Source organism: Amborella trichopoda, chromosome 6 (assembly GCF_054954075.1).
Source record: "Amborella trichopoda isolate Santa Cruz 75 chromosome 6, AtrichopodaSantaCruz75HAP2 v2.0, whole genome shotgun sequence".
Classification (NCBI taxonomy): domain Eukaryota; kingdom Viridiplantae; phylum Streptophyta; class Magnoliopsida; order Amborellales; family Amborellaceae; genus Amborella; species Amborella trichopoda.
Genome location: NC_142341.1, coordinates 4,247,142 through 4,264,705, shown reverse-complemented (window position 1 = coordinate 4,264,705; position 17,564 = coordinate 4,247,142). Strand labels below are relative to the sequence as shown.

The 17,564-nt window shown below is 36.8% G+C and overlaps 1 protein-coding gene across 1 annotated transcript; it reads right to left on the bottom strand.

The window, feature by feature from the left end:
* Positions 1-3,289: 3,289 nt before the first annotated feature.
* On the bottom strand, positions 3,290-7,179 carry LOC18434437 (uncharacterized). Its single transcript, XM_006844507.4, has 3 exons — positions 5,245-7,179; positions 4,837-4,895; positions 3,290-3,780 (listed from the first exon to the last, which is right to left on the bottom strand). The coding sequence occupies exons 1-3, from the start codon at positions 6,050-6,052 to the stop codon at positions 3,607-3,609; spliced, it is 1,041 nt and encodes a 346-aa protein (XP_006844570.3). The 5' UTR covers positions 6,053-7,179; the 3' UTR covers positions 3,290-3,606.
* Positions 7,180-17,564: the final 10,385 nt, after the last annotated feature.

Genomic DNA, 17,564 nt, shown 5'->3' with positions numbered 1-17,564 from the left:
TATTTTGTGGATATTTTTAAATGGAAAATGATGGGTAGATAATGGAGTAAAGTGGAATTTATGCTAATGGGTATTTTTCTTTGAATGCATACTTTAATTGTGGAAATGAATAATCTTTAAGTGAGAAAAAGAAGAACGTAATGAAATTGGTGAGCTATATATGAAATTTGAAACATTCAACAGAAAACTTTTGATTATTGGGGATTCAACAGGTTACCTTAATTTATCCACCAAAACAAAGATCTCTGGTTTTTCTACATTTGGGGCAAGATGTTGAAGATTAATGTGACCTTTCTTTCATCCAAATGATTGTAAGGGCTGACAGGGAATATTAATTTTACAGTGATAAAGAGGCAAGATTTTTGTTCATACTTGAGGTCCAAGGGGTGTCTTGTGAAGGCTACGTCACGTCCTTAATGGGGTTGTCTTATTTGGAGTCCCTTATCTCTATGGAGTTTTTAAGTTGAGGAATTTGAGGTTTCATATCGTGTTGGGGTATTTGAGGTGTCATATCGTGGTAGAAAGCCTATTGGAGTTTTATTTTAGTTTGTTAGGTAGGTTTCTTTCCATTATGGAGTCCTAGAAACCCCATGGTAGGGAACTTACACAAACTTCTAGAAAGATCAATCTTCTCGAATATTATGTGCACTCTAGATTAGAAAGTTGATTATTAAAACTTTTAGTAAGTTGTTTATTTTCTTGATTGCGAGCAATTCGGCCGCCTAGGCTGGGATCTGGGCAGGCATGCCTAAGTGGGGCGCCTAGGCGGTCAAGGTGGGTGCCCACCGAGTGCCGTCCCTTAAAAATAAGGTGTGGTATTGCTTTATCTCTCTCTCTCCCCCCCTCGGGTCCATGTGCTCTCTCGACATATGAGAAGAAGAAGAAGAAGACGAATCCCAAGTGTTCGATGTGCGGTCTGTCTCTCTCATACACACACAAAGATATACATGGACCTTTATGCTTCATCTTTACACGTAAGAAGAAGAAAAAGAAGAAGAAGATCTCTAAATGTTTGATGCGAAATCTCTCTCTCCATATCCCCCAAGTACTGGAGAATTCTCTCTCTCTCAAATGCAGATCTAAAAGGGCACAAAAAAAAAAAAAAAAAAAAAAAAAATGGTATTTAAGAATTTCATGTGAGACTTCACATACACACAAAACAACATAGGGGTCCACTCCAACCCTCTTCGCTTAGGTGGCCCCCTTGGCACCTAGGCTGCCCAGACCCTTGGTCGCTTAGGCGGCTGCATCTGCCTTCTTGAACATTGTTTGCATGTTAATACTCCAGAAAATTAGAAAGTTTAGGATGGTGAAATAGCTCGACTCCCAACTCCCAAGCGAAATCCAATAAAGATGGATTCAAATTCTATGAATGCCATGTAATCCTATGACTAAATCCATTGATGCGAGGACACCTTTAAAGAGAAGACTCCTCATGGCGATTCTTCACCTCTAGCGTAGGATTGGGAGAATCTCACCCTGAGGGTCAGAGCAAGATCTCCTAAAGCCCTAGCTTATGGTTTGGAGGTTTTCGCTACACAATCTTGGGCCTTCTTTCCCTCTAACCCCTAATTCACACCAGTCTCACCTCTTTCCGTTCAAGCCCGATCATCGTCCTTGTTGGACCTGCAAATTCTCAGTAAGATTCACCGCCATAAAAACCTTAATTTAAACTGTTAACGTTGTCCCAAATTTACTGGACATTTCCCCTAATCCTAACTACTTGCCGACCTCAAGCATCATTCACTTGTGTTTGTATTAGAAGCCTTACTCTCTCTCGCTCTACACACGGATTATTATTATCATCATCGTCAACAACGCTTTTTTCCAACTAATTGGAGTCGGCTACAAAAATCTTAGTATGTCATTCTACTCTATTAACGGCCATACCCTCAGTGAGGTCATAAGTCCGTATATATTTTCTCATTGCTTCCAACGATGTTTTTTTGAGCATACCTTTTACCTTTTTTAAATATTTTATTTGAACTTACTTGCCTTTCCTAGCATATGATGTATTGGGTTTGCACCACAAATGGCCGGTCAACCTAAATCTAATTTAACTTATCTTATCGTCTATTGGGGTCGCACCTAAATTCCTCCGAATGTATTCATTTTGAATCCTATCCCTTCTTGTCTTGCCACTTATCCATCTCAACATCCTCCCCTCAGCTAAATGCATGATATGGGTATATTGTTTCTTTATCGTGCTGACCTCACAACTGTCCTATAGAACATTCCCTTTAGCTTCATTGGTATACAACGATCACATAAAACTCTGGTTGCAATCTCCATTTCGCCCACTCTGCTCTAATTCTATATGTAACATCTACCTTAATATTTCTATTTTTCTGGACTATCAACTCAAAACATCGAAAGTATGCTTTTTTAAGTATTTTCTTGCTGTTAAATATTAACTACTTCCTCATTTCTATTCCTATTATTACTAAACTTGCATTCCATAAATTTGGTCTTTGTCCGGCTAATTTTAAAACCTTTCAGGAAAAAAGCCTGGGCTTAATTGCTTAGTGCTTGACGATTTACAACGCTATGTCCTAGACTCAAATCTTAGGGGCCCTCTCCCGAATGACTCACCCAAAAAAAAAACAATTTAAAAGCCTTTAGATTCTAAAATATCTCTCCAAAGCCAATCTTTTATATATATATATATATAGAGAGAGAGAGAAAGAGAAAGTTTGTGTTTGATGACTATAAACCCTTATTCAATCCTATAACCTGAACTTATTCCCATCATAGTCAAACGCAAAACCTTAGACTCCATAACCCAACCCTCGTTTTGAAGCCTTCAATGCATGCTACACTTTGTGTTGTAGCCAACCCCATGATACCGCGTCTGATCATTCTTGGAAAATGATGAGCAGTTTCCTGATAAAGGAAAATGCTTAGAGGCATTATAGTTGGTACTTCAAGAACTGTTTTGTGAAGGTGCGACTTTCATTGGATAATCAAGTTTTATGTGTTTTCAATAAATGAACTCCATTGTGACTGGCATATAGTTATTTAGAAAGCAAGAGTTTAATAATCGTTAATAGTTGGGATATGGGTGGGTTGTGTTAGGCCGGTGGACAACATAAAATTTTGTCAAAACTTATCATGATTGCTGAACCTACAATGAATATAATAAGTTGGGATTTGGGAATTAAAATTCTTAATATAATTTCAGAATCTCTTAAAAAAATTTGCAAATTCCACAGGTAAGGTAATCATATTCCCAGGTTTCTGGCCATTTCTTTTCCTCCTATGTGAGATATTTTCAATGTTCAGGACACAATGCACAAACTCCTATATTATGATATTATTACATAAAGATAATGATACAGTGGCCAAATCTTCCTATCAGTTTCCTTGAGATTTTATCATAAAAACCTATGATGCATCTTCAGTCTTCCATTGCAACAAGAAAGAGTGAGTGTCTAATACATGCATACTCACGCACACAGGCATACACAAACAAACATGGCTCCAGGAACGTCAAATACGCTAGTCCTTTTTCGTTTTTGTTTTCTGGGGGAGGCTTGGAGCTCGCTCTCTCTTAAGCCAGGGTCCAACCAAAAAAACCTAAGCTTTGAGAGGAAGATCTTCATTCTTCTAGTGGACTTCCTCCGCTGACTCTGCACTGTCTGGTTTCTTGGGCAGGAGCTGAGGCCTGTCATGGTCGCTAGGCTTGTAACAGTAGCGAGTGCTCAGCAGATTGTTTACGAGAAGAGTGCTTCTTGCCAATGCCTGGAATTTCCTTCTCATGATTCTTTTGTTTGCTTTATCCTATCATGTATTGACCCTCAATATGTTTAGAAACCAAGAAGCTTTGCCAAATTGCAATTTTTATGATGAAAAATGTGACAGTCGTTTAAGTGCCCAAAGTTCAGGAAAAAATCCAGCCAAAGACATTTTAATGTCTTTGATATGAAATGGTTGAAAGTAGTGAAAAAAGATATAGGGACTTATGATAATGTATACTTGATCCCAATTAGTTGAGAAAATGATCCCAATTAGTTGAGAAAATGCTTTGATGACAATGACGATGATGATGATATGAAATATGTTTCAGAAAAGCATGGCAAAGCTCACTGCAGTGATGGCTAGAAAGTGACTTGTACCAAAACAAGGCACAACCTCAACCGCTCAAAAGTTGAGTCTCGCACTCTTGGTTTTAATGGACGACGACGGCAGTGGCAAGGACTATTTCTTTTTGACTCGATATCAAAATAAACCTCACTTTTCAAGTATTTTTATCCTTTTTCTAACATTTCAAATTAAAATCATGTTTAATTCGATTGGCATTCAGAAATCAAATCAATATATATGGGTGAAACACTAAATAGGTAATAATATGTTAGGTGTATTTTGATAAATTTCCCTTAAATTTAAAACAACCTAGAAATTATATTGGGATTTGGCTTTACTTTTGAGCACATATGCTCCCTCCGGTGCATAGTTTATTTCTACTCCTTTGGTTAGATGACCTACTTGGGAGATTTTTTCAATCTGAAATTTTGATAAGCTTTTTCGAATTATTAGATAATTATTTAAAAAAAAATTGAGTTTTCTAACACTTAGATCTCATTCTCTAAAAATTGGATGGTTTCTATTCAATCTTGAGGTACTTTTTTTTCAAAGTGTTTAGTGGGTACAACTAGGAAATTCTTTTTATTTATGTTAATCTATTTGAGGTGGTAAAGTAAAACTATCCTAGGTGGGGTTTAATTGGGGGAGTAAATAGACATTGTACTCTTGAGAGAGTAGAATATCTTTTGGCTTTACTACATGGGTTTGACCGGTCATTTTGCAGAAAAGAGACAGATAGAAGGAGAAGCTCACCTCCCCACAATCACGGCTTCCTTTGTCATCACCATCCTTGTTCTTGTTCCCACTCTTACCTGCAAAAACAATACCATGAGAGAATGCATTTGGAAAAGGAATAGAGATTAGGCACACATCCGAGAGAGAGAGAGAGAGAGAGAGAGTAAAACGAGAAAGGAGGACAGAGGACAGAGGGGGAGCAATCATGGTGTGAGAGAATCGGTAAAGCGTCCCATTGTACCCGATCCAAATCTGGGGATGGGTTCAAAAATTAGACCCGAGTCCCCAAATACTATTCAGGTCGGGCTTGGATCCAATATCATTTGTTGGGTTTGGGTCTGGGTCCGGGTCCGGATCCGCGTCCCGAGACCCCTTGCCACCCATAAAGAATAAAGAATAGACAAGGGAGAGAGAAATTAAAGTCACCGTTTTCTTTGGAATCCTGTGGTCCAGCAGAGTCATTAGAAGTATCACCGGTCTCTTTGAGAGAAGCAAAATAATATTCCCTAAAACTTGGAGAACTACGCACGTATTCCTCGTCCTCAATAACCTTGAAAGTATTCACATTAAGGCCCCTAACATTTACGTTATTGCCACTGTCCCCTCCCTCCTCTTTTTCCGGCCACTCGACCGGGAAATGGTCCCCCCTCGCCGGTATTTTACTTCCTGGCGACTCCACGACTTCCACTTTGCCCACGGGAAAAAGATTTCCGGGTGTTATCTCCGGGAAATTATTTTCCTGCTTCTTTTTCGGCGTCTCTCTCTCTTTTTTCGGCATTTCATTTACCACCTCGCTCTCCTGTTCTGGTTTCTCAGTTTCTTTAATCTCTTCTGATTTCTCTGTAGCCAATTCTTTCTCTTCAGAAACGATTGGTTCTATCTCCTCTGCGTTGTTTTCCGGCGACCCCACATTTTTTTCTGGCGAGACTTCATTCTGAATCACCTTTTCCGGCAACCCCAAGTTTTCAACCTCAATCACCTTTTCCGGGGGGAATTCGATCTGAATTTCGTCCTGTGAGTCAATGCTTTCTTGTGAAGCATGGGCTACTCTGTTTTTCCGGCAAAGATTGTGCAAAGAATCGGACGGAGAACCGGTTCCCCTGCAACCAAATAGGTCTTTTGCCGAGAGGCTTTTCGTCTTTCTCCCAACAAGAAGCCCTGAATCCGGTCGCAATTGGCTATAGGTACCTAGGGCTTCTTCATCGATCTCTGGCTTAGAGCCTGAGCAACCCATAGGTAGAGAGAGAGAGTTAGAGCGAGAGAGAGAGAGGAGGGGACATGCAGAGGAGGGAGGGGTTGGATTTTGGGTTGAGGGAAAAGTCTGAGCTTTTGGGTTTTTGAGTGTTAATTTTTTGTCGGGTGGTTGGAGATCGACTGTTGTTGCAGAGGAATCGGAGTTAAAATTTGGAAAGCATTGGGTGTTCTTTTGACTTGTGGTCTCTCTCTTCTGGGTAGAGTTATATTGGCATTGGGTTCATTTGATCTCTGTGTCATCCGGATAGATTTTTTTTTCTTGGGTCGATAGGATTGACAGTTAACTGCATAAGAACCGGATCAAAATTAGTAAATGATTTCCTATTTCCCACTTTGTACATTCAAAGAACGAAGTTCTGTCATGTCATTCTCTCTCTCTTAAAGTTAGAGGATTGGAAAATCAACCTCTCTCCCATTGAAGATGACTAAATTTGGGTTTGAAATGATTGGATTCTGTTAAATCTCCTCTGTTCCCCATGGTTGAAGTGTAGGAGATCTTAAAAGTTGAAGAATGCTAATTCCGAAGTATTGTTATTTTCATGGTCGTAGCAGAAGAACCGGGTTTTGTGTTTTTTGGGTTTAAACTTAGAGAGAGAGAGAATTATTGCATGAGAATCGGGGACTTGACCTTTTCAACAGACTTGGCAGCTATTTTCTCTGCTTCTGTTGTTATTTGGTTTACTTTTCCTATTTTCATGGGGTCTTTGAAGAAATCTTTTACCGGCTCTCTCTCTCTCTAAAAAAACCATTTCCAATGTACACTGTAAAGCCTCTCCCGCTCTCACCAAAAAACCATTTCTAATGTACACTGTAGAGCCTCTCTCTCTCTGTCTCTTTTGTGGAGAGTATCGAGTTCTCCAATTTGGGGGAAAACCCAGAACTGTGGCGTTTGGATTAATAGAATTATGCAAGACATTTGGCCCACCTGCTACATCAGATCTCAATAAATAGAATCTCACCCACTAGTTAAGAACTCATGGTGACAAAGTTAATATTTTCCGAGTTTCTTAGCATCATTTAACTGAATCTGCAGAGCTTACTCCTGCTCAAAACAAAGGAAAAGACAACCCACATATGCAAAATCTATTAAAAATCACAACCAAAAAGAAAATACCGAATTCAGAGAGAGAGACCTAATGGATGCTCTTCAATATGAAATTGAGCTTTCATGGCTATAGAATTCCTCCTTTTTAGAGAGAGAGAGAGATCATGGGTATAGTTCGGTATCAAATTTTAGATTCCATGGCTATGAAATTGCTCTCTGTATTTTAACCTATCTACTTGTTCGTAAAGAAAAGAAAACGAAAGCCAGTTCGAAAGAGATTGTCCTTATCATAAAGTACACAATTCTCACTCTTAACCCTTTCTCCATCTTGGTTTCATAATGAACCCATCCCAGACTAGGAAATGTATCTTCTGACTTCCACCCACAAGAATTAAGATAGTTCTCAGAATCCGGGTTATGGCACGGAGCTGGGTATGCGAGAGCAGATGATGAAGCCAAGCAGCAACCATCTCTAGCTTCAACTTTTGCTCTGAATTCTTTCAAATCTATCCCATATGATGAGATGATAAGTCCATAGTTCTTCATTGATAAATGAGGCATCATCTTGCTCTAAGATGGATGTGCATTTGGGAAGTAATGAAGGCATCATCTCTGGTCGGAGACTCGTACCCCATACGGTTCTTGAGTCATTTCTTCTTTTTGATTGTTAGTGAAATTCTTTAGCCGAGGAGTGGCAATATGGGTCTGAATTCCACTGCCTGATTATTTCAAGAACTGAGATAGCTTGACTTCCTGTTATTTTACTTGGCTTTCGGGGCAATTGGAAATCTTCTGTTACAAACTTGAACCCATCTTAAGATAAATTACTCATGTTTATCCTTCAGTTGTAACCCCTAAGGTTCGAAGCTCATTGCTGTAATTTCTGATACCCTCACCATAACATGCTTCATCGATTATGGGAATATCAGTGATTTGAAGATCTCTTTATTCAGAATCAAGCAACCTTTTGTAGTTTAACCATATTCCTAGCCTAGCTCCTGCCGCCAACTCTTTCGGGAAAATATACTGGTTCCCCAAGTTTCTAATGCATTTCAACAATGAAAATGCCTGGTCAATGTCCACGTCGGATGAAGCCCCAAGTGACCTTAATCTTCCAGCTATGAAATGAAAAGCTTAATTCTTTCCAAATGTGGATCCAAGAAATTGTTACTTCATCTTTATAAGAAAGAATAAGATTGTCATAAAACTTTGCATAAATGATAGGAATACTACTGGGAATCGGACGGAGACCTGTAACGAGAACTAGTCTTCAACCAACATCCTTCTTTTATGCAAACTGAAGAAGTATAGCAGTTCTAGCCATCGAACTTTTGATCCAATCAATAGAAGAAAGGCGTTCTCCTTTTTAATGGAGATGAAGATAGAGGTAATGCCAAATTAGAAGCCATGGGTAACGCGAAATTAAGAGAGATATGATTGGGTACATTCAAAGCTTTCATGTGTTTCTTCAGGAAATCTAAAAGCTTCTTCTCATTTGTATTTTCACCAGAAAATTTGCTTGAATGGATATATCGCTCTCATATAACAATATATTGAAGTTTATTATCAAAGCCTCTTAACAATTTTTCTCACTTGATAACAGGCACAAGCAACCCGCGCCTTTGAATTACATTTCCATAAGCATTGAGAACTGGTGTGGATGGGCAATAATTATTAACCAGCCCCTCTGCGAGAAATTTCTCCTCAAAGGAATCATACAAGAAGTGGGTGAAGTCAATTACGATAAATACTTCAAATAATTAACAAGTCTCTTATTGAACTGATTCACAGAAATTTCCTCGACCAGTGCATACTTGTGCAACCATGTTGTCAAACTTTTCCTCTTTCATGCCTTTGCAGAGCAGTCTGAAAGGTTTCAGGCATGAAATACGATACCAGATCCACAGTTGAGCTCTATATTTCAATTTGTTAGTCAATGAGTATGCTTTTCATTTAAAGATAGGCCTATATTTAACCCCCTTAAGCTGCTGCTTCAATGCTACATACCCCTATCTTTTTGTGCTTAAAGAGCAATGGCATGAACTCCAAGTCCCATCGGTTCAGATTCAGCAAGTAATCATCAGGCGAGGCCAAGTTTCCCCGAGTTGCATGTATTTGGCAAAGAGTAGTGAGTGTTATTCCTATAATCACTATTTTTATGTTTTACTCTTTTTTTGGAAATTTTAAAGTGTCCAAAATTGTAAATCGGTTTTTTTTAAAAAAAATCCATTTTTTTTACTTTTACTTCAGGTTTTTTTTTTTTTTTCTTTTGAAATTTTTGCAATTTTATTTTTAGGGCCAAAAGGGGCTGTGCTAGATACAACCTAGTTCTAAGGTCTCGGCTGAGTAACTCGCCTTGTCTTGGCCAAGGCGAGCCCCGACACACTGGTCCCAATTGTCACCAATGAAGCAAAGGAGCCCAATATATATAGAGGTTAAAAATCCTCTCTCGATTATTTCTGATCCTCAATCAACCTTCATTCAAAATTACTTCATTATGAATAGTGTGTTGGTGGCACACGAGTGTGTTCATTAGAGGGTGTTAAGTCAGTTACCATGGGTGATGATAAAATTGGATATGGAGTAGGCTTATGATAGAGTTGAATGGGGTATTTTACTGAAAACAAGGAAAAAAATGGCGTTTGGTGGTAAATGTAGGAGCTGGATTGTTGGTAGCATGTCATTTGCCAATTTCTCTATTCTTATCAATGGTAGCCCCAAAGGTTTTTTCCTGGCTTCAAGAGGTTTGTGCCAAGGTGATCCGTTGTCCCTTTTTATCTTTACAGTTTATGTTGAATGTTTTAATATCTTGATCAAGAATGTGGAGAGCACAGGTAACTTTGCAGGGTTTCAGGTTGGGGTGAACGAGCTTAGTGTGTCTCATCTCTAATACGCTGACGACATATTTATATTTTTCCAATCAAATATTGATCAAGTTTCTAATGTTGCATATTTTTTAAGTTGTTGTGAGGTAGCTGTGGGTCTAAAAGTGAATTTTGATAAGACTTCTCTTATTGGTATTAACTGCATTGAGGGTTTGGTAAAGGAACTAGCTGATGCTATGGGATGTAAAGTGGGCTCTTTTTCCTTTACTTATTTGGGGATTTCGATTTCTAATGGTAGTATTACCATTTCGGTATCGGATAAAGTTTTGCGAAGAATTCAAGTTAAATTGGACTTGTGGAAACCAAAATATTTATTTTTAGGGGGAAGAGTAACGCTTTTACATTCATACTTGGCCAATTTGTCCATTTATCAAATATCAGTTATGGAGATGCATTATTCCATTGTTAAAAAAATAGATAAATTGATGAGAGATTTTTTGTGGGGTTCAGGTGAAAAGGTGAGAATAGGGTTTGCATACCTAAGAGCAAAGGTGGACTTGGCATTAGAAAAGTGTGGCTAGTCAATCAAGCTTTGCTTTGTAAATGGTGGTGGTGCAGCTTTACTCTTAGATATCATTTGTGGTATCAAATTCTATCTCATAAATATAGTATGGATAGGCATGGTTTGTGGATTGGGGGAGGTAAAGGTAACGAGAGCCGTTCTGTTTTCTGGCAAGCTATTTATCTGTGTAAACCATTGCTTCATAGAAATATTAGATGATCTGTTGGTGATGGTTGCCAGATTTCTTTTTGGCTTAAAAAATGGCTTGGTGATAGGCCATTAAAATTGGTTTTTCCATAAGTTTATGATAGAATGGTGCAGCCTTATGCCAAGGCCTCAAGAGTTATTTGAGTTTAGGGGCAATGAAGTGGTGTGGAATATTCAACTCCTCTATAATAGAATCAATGAAAATACTTTCTCTAGTTACCTTGCCCTTATGGATATGCTAAATCATGTGTTTATTCGTAGGAACATTGCACATGAAGTGGTATGGGAGATTGAATGTGATGGTCTTTTCTCGATGAACTCAGTTTATCGTCTTCTTTTCCATGATCGATTTAGGTGGTCTTGACCTCTAGTAGCTACCTTTTGGAAGTGGCCTATCCCACATAAGGTTTAGATTTTCTGCCCAAAATAAGATTCAAATTGTGAATAATCTTATTAAGAGGGGGAAGATTTTTCCGAACATTTGTCTTATGTGAAAGAAAGATGGTGAATCAAGGGCTCATTTGGTTCTGCACAGCCCTTTCGTCTCAAGGATTTAGTCTTGGTTTTTTGTTCGAATGGGGGTATCATTGGCTATGCATCAAAGTGTCTTGGGTGTGACTTCCAATCTTGCTTTTCCCCATCTTCCAAAAGCTAGTAAGGTAGTGTGACAAATTACTAAAGCTGTGATTCTTTGGGAAGTGTGAAAAGAGAAGAACAAAAGAACTTTTGAGGGTGTTTGTTTACCTTACCACAGACTTCTCAATGCTATTAAGTAGTCCATCTGGTGTTGGTTGTACGTTACTTCTAAGGGCCAGGGCATTATCGAAGTGCATGTAGCTCTAAAATTGGATAATATTTATCGTATGAACTTTGTTAAATGCCGGCCAAGATCCTTGTGGATTCTACCTTCTCAGGGTGGCTTAAAATTTAATTTTGATGGTAGTTCTTTTGGGAATCCTGGATTGGCTGGTTTTGGCGGGGTAACGAGAGATTGCAATGGGGGATTATCTTTTCCTATGCTGGTCCTACTTGAGAGATCACGGCTAACCATAAGCTCGCCTTTAATGAAATTAGTTGGTGCAAGAGAGAAGGAAAACCATGGGCACTTAAGTCTTTATGGCTGCAAATTCTCCAACTGATAGAAGTGCTCCCAATCTCTTTCGTCCATGTCTATTGCGAGGTGAATTTTGTGGTTGATTCATTGACTAAATATTGTATTTCATGTCTTGCTATTGTGGTTGTTGATGATGTAATTTTGCTTTTATAATTTTCTTTCATCAATAAAATTTTGGTAAGATCAGTAAAAATAAAATAAAATTTCAAGCTCATTTCTCCCCAAATTCTTCCTAATTCTTGTGTTTTATATTCATGCCGCCGTCCACCCCACCTCTTTTTTGTCTTTTTTATGTTAACAAAAATGCTAGGGCTTTAGACTTTCAAAGTCTAAAGTAACATTTCCAATAATTTTTTATTTATAACTTTTAACCTGCGAAGTCAAGGTTTGTCAACTTTGAATATTGAATGTCCAAAGTCAAAATAACGAACGAATTTTGACTCCAAACCAGCGTTTTAAAAAACGGCGAGTCGAACCGTACTTGCCCGGTTGGACTCGAAAATCGTGAAAGGGGACCAGATCGCCTAAAAAATCGAAAATCGTCCGGTTCTAGAGAGAACCGGACGATTCTGTACAGTGAATCGCCGATTCACTATACGGAATCGGAGAGTTCGAACAGTGAATCGGCGAGTTCGAACAGGGAATCGGCGAGTCCGTACGGATTTTTTTTTTTTTTTTTTTTAGTAATCCATGATAGATTTTTTTGTAATACTTGATCGATTTTTTTGTAATCTATGATCGAATTGTTTTTGTTTTTTTGTAATCCATGATCGAATTTTTTGGTTGTTTGTAACCCATAATAGAATTTTTTGTAATCCATGATCGAAATGTTTGTTTTCTTTTCTTGTAATCCATGATCGATTTTTTTGTTTTTTTTTTTTTTTTTGTAACTCATGATAGAATTTTTTGTAATCCATGATCGAATGTTTTGTAATACATGATCGAAATGTTTGTTTTTTTTTTGTAATCCATGATCGAAATGTTTGTTTTTTTTTTTGTAATCCATGATTGAATTTTTTGTTTTTTGCTTTTTTTGTAACCCATGATAGAGTTTTTTGTAATCCATGATTGAATTTTTTGTAATCCATGATCGAACTGTTTTTTTCTTTTTTTGTAATCCACGATTGAATTTTTTGTTTTTTTTTGTTTGTTTTTTTTTGTAATCCATGATCGAATTTTATGTAATCCATGATCGAATTTTATGTAATCCATGATTGAATTTTTTGAAAATTTGTGATTTTTTTTTTTTAATCCATGATCGAATTTTTTTTTGTAATCCATGATAGAATTTTTTGAAAATTTGTGATTTTTTTTTTAATCCATGATCTATTTTTTTGAAAATATATATATATATTTTTTAATCCATATTATTCAAAGAGAAAATGAGAGAGATGATGATTCTGAGGCCACCCTATCCCAGTCATATTATTCACATATCGAGTCCCAACAGCAACAGTGTAGGGATGAGCACGAAATACTGTAAATTAAATGCTGAATGGCGGTTCATGCAGGGAAAGAACCTATCAATATTCGCATATTCATTCAAAAACATGAAAATTCTTAATGGAGTACCCTCATTTTTTATTGAATTCCTAAAAAACAATATTTATAATGAATTTTAATCATTTTTTCGAATTTTTTTTAAGTTTTATTCTGACCGATTCACCCGATTCCCGATCCGGATCGCCGATTCGCCGATCCGGATCGGTTTTTTGGAAACCCGATCCGGGTCACCGATCCGGTTTTTAAACCATTGCTCCAGACTATGAAGATCCGAGTCAACACTCTATAATCTTCGACATCTGAAGTCAATAATTATGTCTTGATTTGGGATCTTGAAGCTTTGAATCTTCGATCCGAAGTCAAGAATTTTCCACTTTGTACCTGAAGGCACACGAGGAGGGATCATTTTAGAAAAAATAAAAGAACGACCAAAAGGGGTTGCGAGCCTAAAATACAAAAGTTATAAGGATATTCTAATAACGTGATTTTAGGAAAACCCAAAAGTTATCTAAAAATGATGTAATGGCCGTCTACGCTAAGAAAATGATTTTGGTTTCCCCATGGCACCAAATTGTACATTTGGTTCGCTGGAGAACACCATGTTAGGAGAATGTACTTTTAACAGCAAATCTTTATCACCTCTCTCTCTCTCTTCAAATTGTACCTTGGAGACATTTGCACAAATGTAATAAAAGGATTTCCAGAACTGACGCTCCTAAGTTGAATTACAAATTTGGGCATTACAAGATGTGTAGAGCTTTTGATACAGGGAAGAACTAATCCCATGTTTTTATATAACAAAATTTTGAACAGATGAATGGGGGCAGCACAGCATTTGTAGTGAGAGAATGTTCTTGAGTTCGTCGTCTTTGGCTTTTAGTAGTTAGGGGCTAAATATGTGTATCATGGTTCAAAACCAGCTAGCCACTTCAAAAGAAAAAAAAATGCTGGGTTTGGAACTCCTTTCTTTTACATTGATACGTCCAAGCTTTGATAAAAAGACTAAGAGTTCTGGATTCACACTTGATAGCTGATGTTTCACTGCAAGCGCCTTTTCAGACTTTAAGGGGAGGATAATGGTGGTGGTGGGCAAGGTCTTATCAGTACCAAAAACTTGTTGAATATCTGATATTAATGTGGTGGTGGGCAACTCATTCCATGACTATGGACAAACCAACATGGACCATGATCAAGAGAGACGAAGCAATCGCGGTGAGCAATAGATCGCTACTCATAGATCGGTTTGCTTATACCATGTGAGAAATTGTATTTTTATATATTTAGGTCTTAAGCACCATGGGAGATGTATTATTGAGTTTATCAAAGATGTGAACAAAAACCACAATTTATGGGTTACAAAGCTGTGTACTATTAAAAAAAAAAAAAGTAACTTGAACCACCTTCCTAATATGGGGTACACATAAAAAAAATAAAAATATTATACAAAAAAATAAGTGCGCGTTTCTATAATTTCCGCAACGGTAAAATGCTTGGCTGAATTTGCTACTGGTCGGACCGGTTCAGATCAATGATTTCGATTTGGATTGGTTGGGAGATTCAACCAAATTTTTTATTGAAGGAAAGAGTTAAAAAAAGAAGAAGAGAAAATATGTCTAAACTAAAATAAATCACTAATTTTCTTTTATTTTTTAGTTAAAACATATTGAAGTTGTAACTTTTAAACATTAAAATATGAAGATTTCGATGTTTAACTTCAGGCAGGAAAAATATAAAAACCTTTAGATTTTAAAGTCAGAGGTTAAAATCAAGAGGAGATCTTCAAACTTTAAAATCTTTAAAGAATTTCATAATTTCAAATTTTTAAAATTTCAGATTTTAAAATAAAAATTTTGATTTTCCAAAAATGCTTAATTTTGGGTCTCTCAATTTTGTCCAAAACTTCGTTGATTCAAAAATTCTAAGTGGTGTGTCTAAGACTTTTTTAAGGAAAACTGCAAAAATTTGTACCTCTAATTTCTTCAGTTTGGTGTTGTTATCCAATAAATCCTTTACATAGAGTTGAGAGGTGATTGAGAGAGGAACAAAACTTTCAAATTTGAGCAAAAATAAATGAGAAAAATGAGTGAGAAACAAGCAAAACAATTGACAAGAAAAGTAGAGAAAAGGTCAACAAAGAAACAATGATTTATCAGATCTGTGAATCCCTGACAAAACCTCCCGGTTCTCTAATATAGTCATGTAATTTGAGTCGAACATTTCTGAAATTTCACCCATTTACCTCCTAATCCCAAACGGATTGGAGACCTCCTAATCCCAAACGGATTGGAGAATGCCTATCCAGCTTGGTGATTTTCAAAACATTGGGTAGAACTATTTAAATGTGTTTATTTATTGTGATTTTTAAAAGATTGTGTAAAACTGTTTAAAGGATTTTTAAAACATTGCGTAGAATTGTTTAAAGGTGTTTATTTGTTGTTACCATAGTTTAGCTATTCTCTTATTAAATAAGATTTTTTTAAAAAAAAACTCCAATTTTTTATCTCTCTTACAAACTAAAGTTTTTCGAAACATCAAAAAAAATCGTCTTGTTTTCAGTGTTAAGAATCAAACTCAAACTCAGAGTAGAGCATTGTTAATGTCAATTGCTACCCAATCGCCCAAACCCAATTTCATGGGGAGGAATCAGACTCCCGTCACTGGATGCTTAAAAGTCCACCATACCACCTAGACCATGAGCCCAAAACTTTTGGATTTGACATATTTGAATATTAGTTTTAAGTTAAACGTATTAATCCGCAAAATTTTGAAACATTACTTAGAACCAAATCATGACACTTGCACACTTCATAAATTTGCCCCGCTAGTTGTCTGATGTACATAATGTTGAACACGAATCATCGTTCGATATTATCATGAATCCTGTTCCTGAATCAATCGGATTATTATTATTTTTTTTTATTTGACAAATATCGATCGGAATATCATTTCAATGCAAAGGTTTGGACGCGAGCCCAGGAGTCCCAAATCTCATGGAAAATTCCAATTTTACCATTGAAAAACCCTTAAATCCATCATTTCGACGGTTTGAACCAAGCGATTATGGATTTGAATGGTGGGGGGAGAAAAGATAAAATCAATTTCAAAACACCAAATCTAGTAATATTAATCATTCATTTTCAAGCAATGTTCAAAAAATCGACTCGGGAAAGGTAATCGGGTCCTGACCGAGGCAATTTATTCGAGCGAGTCTTAGTAACTCACCCGATTCTAGTTCATTTTTGTAAAAAGAAAATGAATTATATATATATATATGGAAAAAGGTGAGATTAGCCCACTAACTCATATGAACATTGAGCCCAACGGCTCAGTTTGAATCTAAGCTGATCTGACAGTCACGGCTTTATTTTGTGTTTGAATTTTATTTTTTTTTCTACGAATCCAAATCACTTAGAAATTTTAGGGGTGTTCTTCTCATCAAGGCACATCTAATAAAAATATAAAAAAAGTATTCGTAAAAAATAAAATGACCAAAATAACCTCGAAACTTTTCGGGGATATTTTGGTCTATTTATTCCATATAAAATATTTTTCGACGATTCAACTATTTTTTATGAACACACTCCTAAAATTTCAAATGATTTGGAATTGTGAAAAAAATTAAAATTCAAACACTATCAGACATCCATGATATATATATTACAATTTTTATATATATATATATATATTACAATTTTTTATATCAGTTAGTCAATGACGTGTTAGTTGTCCCATACGATAGTAGCGGCTTCCCTAACAAAGGTTGCGGTTTCGATTCCTATTGGCCACTAACAAGATATGTGCATATCACATAAATATGATGTATATAAGTATACATGTACTCGCCTTTTTCAACTTGTTCAAAACCATCCAACTCGCTTTAAACTCGCCTTTTTCAAAAACCACCCAACTCGCCTTAAACTAAACTCGCCTTTTTCAACTTTTTTTAAACCACCCAACTCGCCTTTTTCAAAACCACCCAACTCGCCTTTTTCAAAGCCACCCAACTCGCCCTAAACTCACAAACCATGTTGGTTGCAGGCTCGATTCCTAATGTTTATAATATAAAATTGTTGTATACTCAACTCGCCTTGGTTGCAGGTTTGATTCCTAATGTTTACAATATAAAATTGTTGTACACCCAATTCGTCTTTTAAACCATGTTGGTTGCGGGTTCGATTCCTAATGTAAATTGTTGACCCAACTCGCCTTTTTCAAAACTGCCCAACTCGCCTTTTT